The following is a 10,948-nucleotide window of genomic DNA, read 5'->3' on the forward strand; positions in this document are numbered from 1 at the left end:
CTGACGTTGTCGAGCTTAAACCCGGAAGAAAAAAAAACAATAAGCATCTTTTTTTTTTGTATCTTTTCTCAAGCAACAAGATAATACTTTTGACAGAAAAAAAAACGGAATCTCGGTGAAAATATTCACACCTTACTCAAAATAAGTTTTTTTTTTTTTGGTTTCCAATGTTCAACATTGCACCGTACATTGCCAAAGTAAATATGCAAACATAATCTTATGTACATGGAAAATGCTTATTCCTGGCTAGTATGTGCGCTCCTTGCATGCAAACGACGAAAGCTTTCACGTCCCATACAGTCATACACAATTTGGAGTTGTATTAATGGTTGACGTAGTTGGTAAAGTATTTGACGTGTGACACACAAGTATGCTTAGACGCCTTTTTTGTATAGGATTTAGTTCGGTAAAGAAATTGGACGCATTAATATGTCTTTTTGTATTTAATTTCTGCATACAATAGTTAACAACGATGGCACAAGCTAAAGGTGATTCAGGTGCAGAAGCCATTGCCATGGAGATCGGAGCCTATATGGGAGAGGTAACACAACATGAATTTTCTCTTAATATAATTTTATGCGATTTAATAGTGCATCCAAATAATTGAGTTCTATGGTGGCGACGTTGTAAAGGCAAGTGAGTCACAAAAATAAAATTCTCTAAATCATGACTGATAGTTTCTCGGAGATGCTGTCTTAGTCTGCTTTCAATCAACCAATAATTCAAAAAGATACTCTGATGATCTAACAGGAAATGATGAAAATAATGAAGCATTTGAACGACAAAAGAGTTTACTTGTACGCAAAGGCATTGAATGCGGATTGCAGCTGCTTGCTCGACTTTCTCATTATCGAGTTTATCTGACAGCAGAAGAGAGGTCGAAACACCGAACGCCTAATGGTGATATCAGAAAAGAAATACAAAAACAAACCATATATGATGCTATGAACTCAAATTTTGAACATTCCAGCGATCCTGCGATTAGCGAATCTTCTGGTAGTGTGGAGCATGCCACAAAGAGGAACAAACCTACTACTTTTGAGGAAAACAATTTTCTCTCAATTGATAATTGGATGCCAGGATTTATGAAGCGAAGAAAGCACCTTAAAAATTCATCTCGAAGGAAAAGCGATGCCAGTGAGCTTTCAAATTCGAATAGTATGGACATAAACAACTGTATTGATTTAGAGCTACACATGTCGTTGTCCTGTGGAGATATTACAAATATCGTTCTGGGTAATTTGGATCCAGATGATCCGAAGTATGTTCAACATGGGGCTACATTTCTTCAAACAAGAGCTGCTGTAGGTTCCACAAATGACATTGCCGTCATACTAGATGAATTTTTTACACAGTACCAAGGACGCCTAGAATACACAATTGGCGGTGATGCAGTAGATGCTTTGGATGAAGCATTGTCCATAGCAAAGGCTGGAGAAATGAGTATTACACCTGCAGTGTATGATCTTGTGCAAAGACAATCCATGAATTTGACGTTTGAAAGAAGAAGGCGATTTTTTGTGATCAAAAATATTACCGAAGATCCACAGCCTTTGCGAAAGAACAATTCTACCCACCCCTCGCCACTTCGACATGGAACTATATCAACCAACCGAAAGAATAGCCCATTAATTAACACGAATGCAAAGTATCTCAAGACCCTACCTGGTTCACAGACAGATGCATCAAAAATGGCTTTTGAACCATTAATTCCTCGGGTGCGAAATACTTCTCATATGAACTTGCCTGTTGAGTCCAATCGATACTACTTTAAGTATATTAATCGAAGTGCTCTTTACCGTATGCAGCATAGTGTAGATGGTAACCTTTCTGCTCAGTTTCGAGATGTGACCATTATGTTTGTTAGTCTTGGAAAGACTGAAGTAACAAAAAAAGATGGGTTGAATAAAGTTCAAAGAGCTGTTTCTTTAGCCATTGCAACGCTAGCTAAATATGAAGGTATGCTACAGCAATTTGCAATTGATGATAAAGGTAGGATTCAAACAGAAACAATCGACCCAATTGACTCAATAAAGATTGATAGGTGCTACATTGTTAGCTGTTTTTGGTCTCCCACCATTATCGCATGAACGCGAAGCTGTGTTTGCTGCAAAAGCTGCTTTACATCTTCGGGATAGCTATCATGCTGAAGGGTTTCAAGGTTTTGCGATAGCATTATCAACAGGCACTATATTTACAGCTGTGTTACCACAAGGAAGTCCTTATCGCCGTGATCCCAGCATTGCAGGCGACGCCATTATTGTAGCTGTACGCATGCTCAAGTTCCCTTTTTCGAAAGAAAACGTTGTATGCGATGCATCTACAAAAAAACAAATTGGTGGTCTTTGTGAATTTGAAGACTTTGGTGAGAACTTTGTAAAGGGAAAAGTAAAGCCTGTTCAAATCTTTGGAATATCAAAATTTGGTCCTCCTGAAAAAGACAAACGTATCTCAATCTTGAGTTTTGAAAAGTCAAATGATTTTATCGGATACAAGTCTGAAATGCAGAGAGCCACTCATTTTGTAGATGACTGGAATGATGCACCTAATCATCACTTTCTTGTGGTATCTGGACCATCTGGTGTGGGTAAAAGCTTTTTCTGTAATAATTTGCATAAAATGATTGCGACTCACGGTGTATATAGTTGGTAAGTATAAAAAAATTGCCAACCAAAGTATGTTTCTAACTTTGAGGTTTGACTAGTTGGTCCTCGTCCACTGAAGGTAAGTTACATGTATACTCTTCTTGTAAATGACTAACAAAAAAAAGTTGAGAAAAGTAGCAAATACTACTTGTTAAGAAACATAATGTTAGCTTTGTTTGAAGTTATTGATTCAGACAAAGTCCCACAAAAGACTACAGCAAGGTCAGACACATATTCTCAGAGCACAAACACAAGCAGTCACCATTTTCATCTAAATCAATCCACTCACTCTGTCGTTGGATCCAATGATTCAGTGGCTTCTTCACCTTCTTCTGGAAGCTTTCCAACAACAAAAGAATGGTTCAAGCGTCTTGCTTCCTATACATCCATGTCTCCTTCTTCTATGGGCTCAAACTCAAACCATGCAGAGATAACGAACGAAATAGTAGAGTTGATCTTACGTTGCCTTCTTAAATGCGGCGAAGAAGGGGATACATGCCTTTATTTAAAGATATATTTACTACATTGAGTGAAATCAATGAAAATCGATATACAAGGTTGTTAGACGGGAGAGCAAGAGATATCCTATTAACAGGAGTTATTACACGAATGGCGCAACATGTTTCAAAGCATGTTGGTTTAGTGGTTATTTGCGACGATGTTCAATGTAAGATTTGGCTAATAGGTAATGATTTATGGCTAATATCTCTATAGGGGCTGATTCCTCTTCAATCCGTATACTTCAGCATATTCATGAACATTGTCAGAGAGTAATGATACTTATGGCAACACGTCCCATACGAGACTACAATGTTGCTTTCATTGAAAATTTTAGATCGACAGGTTCATATGAACACATAGAACTAAACGGTCTGGGAGAGTATGAGATTGGCGAAATCATTATGCAGAATTTTGATAGTGGCGTACATAGAATTAGTCCTGAGATTGTTAAAGTAGTTCAGGTAAAAAGAGTATTTTATATATGGCAAGCATTTACTAAACACTCAGCCATATATAGAAACGCACTGGTGGCAATCCGCTTTATGTCAAGTATGTTGTTTATAGCGCACAAAACAAAAGAATCAGAGACTAATTGCTTTTAGAAATATGGCCATAATTCTTAAAGATTTCAATCATGTCACGGTTGTTCAAGGAGAGCTTGTACCAAGCACCAGCAACTTTGATTTAGAAGATCTTTTAGGTAACTTTGACTACAAGAGGATAATAAAAATGCAATTTGATAGATTGGACTCTAGTTATCAAGAGTTTTTAACAGTAAGTCTTAGTAACTAAATCTAACTTTATATCTGACCTAAATAAGGTTGCCTGTTGTCTGGATCAGTACTTCACTATATATGAAGTAGGCTCTGTGATTAAAGACAACAACTTTATTTTTAAAACGAATGATACAGAGCAAGTTCAGAAACAGCTCCAAACTTTTGATGTCTATCATTTTTTGCAGCAAGTTGATAGTGGTAACCCTCTCGAAAGTAATGTAGCCTTATATACTTTCACGCATATTACTATTCCACAAAGCATCTACGACATGATATCCTATGAAACACGTATTAATCGTCATCGAGCACTGGCTAAATACTATGAAAGCCAAATCACCAAAGATAATTATCTTCAACTTTTGGGCAAGATCACAAGGCATTACCTACAGACAGATCTGGTCGGAAAACAACTTTACTATCTTGAAGCCTTGGCAGATCAAAATATGCAGTCTTATTTACTGGCTGAAGCAACCGCTAACTTACAAAAGATTGTTAGAATACTAGACGAAAATGACGAATTAATGGACCAGTTTGGCCATATTCATCTGAGTGATATTTATCGCCGACTTGGCGTCTGCTATACCATGAGAACGAAACTAAATGAAGGTGAACACTATTTATTTAAAGCACTTGAAGTCTTGGGCGAACCTTGGCCAAAATCAGCACCCCACTTTCTTTATAAATTCTGGAGAAACAAGCTCAAGCAATATCAAAATCGGCGCTGGGGATTTGTATCTAAATATACAAATACATCGAAAAGAGAACATGGCTTTCGTGTGGTAGAGATCATGGCTCAATTGTCGAACATTTACTTTTATACAGGCAATGGCAGAGATTTTGTATATGCCTGCTTAATTGGCCTAAATGTTTGCGAATGCTTGGGCGATTTGGGACCAAACTACACATTATTTTTAGCTCGTAATGCACTTCTCTGTTGGCTCAATGATGACAAAACCAATAGCGTGTTCTATATAGCTAAAGCTTTGCGCCAAATGGGCACTGACAAGACTGATCCTGGTACATTGACAATCTGCTCACTTTTATGTTTTGCTGCGGGAAAATTTTCAAATGCAAGAGACTTACTCTATCAGTCCATTGAAGGCTCAAGAACACTTGGTATAGTGACAGATTGCCAGTCCTTCTATAGATCAGTGGGACTCGTTGTCACTATGCGGATTTTTGAAGGCACATTTAATCGCTCTGCTACAGATGTAGCTCTGTTAAAACAAATGGCTGATACTGCACATAGTAATGGCGACTATGAAGCTGAAACATGGCTAGGCGTTTATAATGTTGGTAATGCTATTATAACAGACCGCATGTCAGATTGTGCACCTTACGTTGCATTGTTGGAATCACATGTAAGAGAAGCTGCGGATTATAACCGCATTGCTATACATGGTACATTAGTTTGCTATTATGCAAGAAACCATTTATTTGAATTAGCGAGGCGACACATACAAAAGCTCATCAACAATTTGCCTTGTCTGACAGTAACACGTATAAATAGAAAAGAAATCTAATCTATCACATGCTTACCTTGTTTGATTTTATAGCCAATACTTTTCCAATCTTTGGACTTATTTTTGCTACAATGGGGCTTTATTGTATGGTAGAAGATGGGCAAATCGATCTTATGTCAGACGGTGATTCTAAGAATTACGAGAAATTTATTTTTGGCTTATCAAGATTGAACCATGCATTTCAGCAAGTCAAATTTTGGGAATTTACTCAGCCTTGTTTGTACCTTGCTCGTGCATTGCCTTATATTACAACACGACGTATTGTCGAAGGGTACATGGTAAGAATATACTGCCTTTACTGAACAGTTTATTTATGTATATAGGTTCTTCGTCATGGTATTTTTGAAATGCACTTTATTCAAGAAATTAGGTTTTTGAAAGCTTATTATTGGGCAAATTTAGGCAAGTTTGCTTTTACACCTGAAGACCGAATTGAGTGGACAGAAAGAGCCAAAAAGGACTTTGATGTTTTGGGGATTCCTGCGGATACATATTGTAATCCTGATCCAGGAAATGCATATTATCGAGGCCTTCAAGCTGATCTACGCGCTTCCATTAGTGTCAGTGAGAATACAGCAGGAACTTCTGGAGATCCTAGCACCAGTACTTCAGAAGAACAGCAAAAAGTTGTTTCCAATGAGGTAGCTTAGAATGCCAACTTTTATGTCAACGAACTTATTGTATCTATTATTGTATCTATTATTGTATGCCGGTTCTGTTGCACGCTTATTATATGTCTACATAATTACTTTCTTAATTTCTTAATGATAATAATGTATTATACTGAAATAAATCAACTAAAATGCAAACCAGACAAAGAACTATGACATACATTTGGACGGTTGCATCGCATTGTCGCTTATTTTAACTCTGTCATTTTGAACTGCTTATTACTCAAAGATTAATAGGTCTCACGACTTTAATTCTGGTGCGTATTAGATCTAGCTTGCTAAATCATTGTTACAAAACGACCAATTCATACTCTATTTTTCTATACATATTTTTTCTACCCAAATTTGAACTCCATATTATTCAGCTCTAAATTCTGAAAGCTACTTGTATCACCGAATACTTATTCTTTTACTTATTGTATTACTCTATATCACATTAGACTTTAGCACATATTGCTTATTTTATTTGTTAGCCAGCAAACGCTTGACATATCGTACCGCTTTTGCAATGACTTATAAATTTATTATACTTGGACTGTCATGATTGCACTTTTGCAAGTCCAACATGACTACTTTAGAATAGATATAAATACTAGAACAATTCAACTTAAATAAAGAGATCCAAAATACATATTTTATTTTAGACTTACAATCGTACCTTACTTATATTGTTTTATACTTTAAACTAGATTAATATCATATCATTTGTCTAATTGGGTCCCTTGATTTTGTATTACATTTGATCATTGTACGATATATTATATCCTTGTATCTTTTACTTATACAAATAAAATAGTCGGACGACTTAAAACCTGGTGCTCATTACATATAACTTGCTGCCTATTGCTCTGTTACGTTTATTGTCCTGTAGCAATAAAACAAATACCAACTTGTATTAGGTAAGCAAGACAAAACACAACTTTTTTATACCAAGAAGCAAAATGGCGTCGACCACAGGATTCGAACCTGTGCAGGCAGAGCCTACTACATTTCGAGTGTAGCTCCTTAACCACTCGGACAGATCGACTTGTTAGAGTCTGTCAAGTTGATATTTCTTTAAGGTTTGTATCCAATAATACAGGTCAGGTGACGATAGAATATTTTCTAGCCAATGGTATTACTGGGAAAATATTCTAGAAGGCAGTGACGTCTGTGTTTTGATATTATAAGTCTTTGATCTTTTTTTATTTTTTTGTTATATGTTACCTGTGTTTTGATATTATAAGTCTTTGATAAGTAACTTATAATCATCAACAACACGGTATTTATATCTTTTCTATTCTATACTAAAATATCTATTCTATCACTAATAAAGCAGGAAGTAATTATATCCTTCAACTTGATTGATTACTTCTTTTTCGACGAATGCCACGCGAGCTTGGCGTCTCCTAAAGGCAACTTCCTTAAGCGTAATAGATTCAGTCTAACCTTCTTTCTTTTCTTGTTTGATATTTGAGGTTTAAACCTTTTTTTGTTTGATCTATACATATAGGGAAGGTTATATTCAACCTCGATTGGCTGTTGGCGGTCGGAAGTACTAATATCTGCGACATTACCCCCCTCCTGGCTTGAAGTTCGTCTCTGAACTACGGGCGATAAACCAGAAGAAGACGCAACGACAGGACGACAAGTAGACGCGTTTCGCGATTCATTGAAAACAGGTGGGAATTCTTGAACAGTATGGTCATCAGAATCGTCTAAATCATCGACATCGATATCAAAATTGAATTCTGATTCAGGGAGATCCCAAGGGTGAACAGGCACATCTTCTTGAGCATCAACGAATACTTCACTGTCAGCAGAAGGCAACGTACTAGAGTCAATCGAGTTGTCGTAGTTAGGTACAAAGCTCGTAAGTATAGAGGTATCAGTGGTTTGATCTGGAAGGGCTAACGAGGGCAATATAGGAGAAGACGAGTGAGAAGGTACGGTTATGGTTGTGGGATTTGCAACAGGTTGTATTTCATCAGATTCTATGATAGTGGTATTGGGCTGTTCTGTTTCCACAGGATCGATATTATCAACATGATGACTGATAATCACATCATTACCAGAAGAGAGAGCAACACGCGAATCGTCAGTAGGTTCAGTTGGACGATCAGTGGGCATGATCGGAGCACTGTTTGTATCTTCAGAAGCCAGAGTTGGAGCTAGTACGGGCGAGTCATCTTGATCAGTATCATTTGAGGTAGGCATGAGTGAATTATTTGATGCATCTTCCGTGACTAACTCGTTATCAACAATTGTAGGAGGAATTGAGGGCACAACGGCAGCTCGTCCGATGTTTGTCATGACCTGTCGCCATTCTTGTCTAGCTATTAAAGGATCATACCAAGGTGTAGATGTTGTATGGCCATTTGCTATGCGCAATCGATCCACATGTACCAACGATTTCAAAGGCTCTCCTGCTAAAGTCTGTAGTTTGTATGTACCAAAGTCCGGAAAAGTCTGAACAACAATGTAGGGACCTTTGTATTGTGGTTCGAGACCATATCGTCCTTCGTGAGTGAGCATGACTTTATCACCGACTTCAAAAGTCACCTTCTTGATTTGTGAATCCCATTTGTCTTTGTCTTTTTCGGCCATGGCTTTCATGCGGAATTCAGCAGCTGCACGGTGTTGTCCGAGATCAGCCAATTCTCTTGAAGTGATATCAGCTACTGTTCGCTCATCTTCAAATGTTTTCTTATCAATATACGGCACAAGTGCATCACCGGGTAGTCTAGGTTCACGTCCATAAGTCAGGAAGAACGGACTATACCCAGTGGTTGAGTGTACGCGTATTCTTGAGGCCCAGAGTGCAGCGTTGACAAAGTCATCCCAGCGGTGTAAGGCGCCATTTACATATTTGCGAAGCATTCCTTTTATTACAGCATTGAAACGTTCCACCTTGGAGTTTGTTCGAGGATGATATGCCGAAGTCAGTTTATGATGGGTACCCACACGTTTTAGATAGGCGTTTACCAGGTCGCTATTGAAGTTGGAACCTCTATCAGTTAATATCTCTGAAGGGCAACCAAAACGCATCATGATTTCTTCATATATAAAGTTAGCAACCGTTTCTTTTGTGGCAACAGGGACAGCACGAGCAATGGGCCAGTTTGTGGCATAGTCTACCGCCACGAGTAGCCACCGGTTTCCTTTCATCGTTAATGGTAATTCGCCAATGAAGTCTAAATGCCAGCGATCAAATGCAGAGGGTACCTTAAGTGGATGCATGACATCGTGGTGAATGTGCCCCGGACGGCTATTTACTTGGCAAGCTGGGCAAGTCCTCAACCATCCTTTCAGGTCCTTTCTCATGCTTGGCCACCAGAAGCGAGGTGTAAACAGTTTAACCATTGTTTCAAAACCAGCATGGCCATTGGATTCATGGTATTGTGCAACCAAATCGTCTCTTGCCACAAAAGGAACAAAAGGAACGGCTTTCAGTGTTTGCTTGTCATCAATAGGGGTCAAGTGGTACACCCTTTTATCCTTCACGACAAATTTGTCTTGTCGTTCTTCGAGATATCTACGTAACACAGCAGATTTGATTCTATTCAGGTCAAGATACAACATAGGCCAATCATTTTGAATCGATTCCGGTGCTTCTTTCATGGTCCAAGTGGCATACAAGAATTCAGGTTCCAAGGATGTATCGGCGCTTTCCGATCCTGGCCCACCAAGTCGAGATAACACATCTGCCACGTTGTTTTCCTTACCAGGCTTGTATTCAATGGTAGGTGAATAAAGCTCAAGCTCGTTCATCCATCTAACCAATCTTGGGCTCATCTTTTCTTGGGTTCGTAGGTAACAGTTTGGTAAGTGGTCGGTCAATATTTTATATCCTCCACGACAACCGTCAAGGAAACAGCGCCATGTGCGTAACGCATGTAGAATACCCATCAGTTCTCTTTCCTGAGCAGGATAATTGCGTTCTGCTGAAGAAAACTTCTTGGACTCATAGGCCACAGGATGCCAGGCAGGCGGATCGTTATTGTCAGGCTGCAAAAGAACAGCGCCACAACCGAAATCAGAGGCATCTGTTTCTACTCGGAACGGTTTGTTCATATCAGGGGATTGTAAGACTGGAGCTGAGACCATTAATGCCTTGATTTTGTCAAAACTCTCTTGACATTCTTTGGTCCATACGATTGGTCTGCGCTTTGGACCTGTACCTTTAGTGAGATCAGTCAAAGGAGAAGCGATAGATGCAAATCCAGGTATAAATCGACGGTAATGTTGTGCGAGACCGATAAATGATCTTACTTCTTGTACATTAGTTAGAATTGGCCACGACTTTAGCACCTCCACCTTGGTACGACTAGGTAAAATACCATCTGGGGTAATGTCGAATCCCACAAAAGTTAGCTTACGCTTGCCAAATTCACATTTTTTCAAATTTGCAATTAACTTGGCGTCCTTGAGCTTGTCTAGTACCATACGCACATGTTTCTTGTGTTCTTCCAAAGATTTACTGTAAATCAGGATATCATCAAGGTAGACTAACGCAAACTTGTCCAAGTACTCGCCCAAGATTTTGTTCATAAGACTCTGAAACGTAGGTGGGGCGTTTGTAAGACCAAATGGCAATACCAAAAATTCGAATTGTCCGTATCTTGTATTAAAAGCTGTCTTTGGTACGTCTTCTGAATTGATGCGAACCTGGTGATAACCTGATTTTAGATCTAAACTGGTAAAATGAGTCGCACCCTGTAGTCGATCTAGACATTCATCTATTCTGGGCAATGGGTGGTTGTTGCGAATGGTTACACTATTTAGTGCCCGATAGTCAATGCACATCCGCATTTCACCAGTTTTCTTTTTTACGAATAGGACGGGCGCTCCCA

The 10,948-nt window shown here is 38.6% G+C and overlaps 1 protein-coding gene and 1 non-coding gene across 2 annotated transcripts; one reads left to right on the forward strand and one right to left on the reverse strand.

The window, feature by feature from the left end:
* Positions 1–62: 62 nt before the first annotated feature.
* Positions 63–6,307, forward strand: B0P05DRAFT_539052 (uncharacterized protein). Its single transcript, XM_051577906.1, has 15 exons — positions 63–197; positions 251–346; positions 464–541; positions 591–632; positions 678–1,992; positions 2,045–2,648; positions 2,705–2,724; positions 2,771–3,095; positions 3,134–3,312; positions 3,360–3,607; positions 3,664–3,695; positions 3,749–3,920; positions 3,967–5,422; positions 5,479–5,723; positions 5,769–6,307. Exons 1-15 carry the CDS (start codon positions 168–170, stop codon positions 6,093–6,095), a joined length of 5,169 nt encoding a protein of 1,722 aa, XP_051435781.1. The 5' UTR covers positions 63–167; the 3' UTR covers positions 6,096–6,307.
* Positions 6,308–7,061: 754 nt separating this feature from the next.
* Positions 7,062–7,143, reverse strand: B0P05DRAFT_t42. The gene has a single exon. It is a non-coding gene; the product is annotated as a tRNA-Ser (tRNA).
* Between the last annotated feature and the right edge of the window lie 3,805 nt (positions 7,144–10,948).

The sequence above is a fragment of the Gilbertella persicaria genome (assembly GCF_025201335.1).
Source record: "Gilbertella persicaria strain CBS 190.32 chromosome Unknown B0P05scaffold_16, whole genome shotgun sequence".
NCBI classification, from domain to species: Eukaryota; Fungi; Mucoromycota; class Mucoromycetes; order Mucorales; family Choanephoraceae; genus Gilbertella; species Gilbertella persicaria.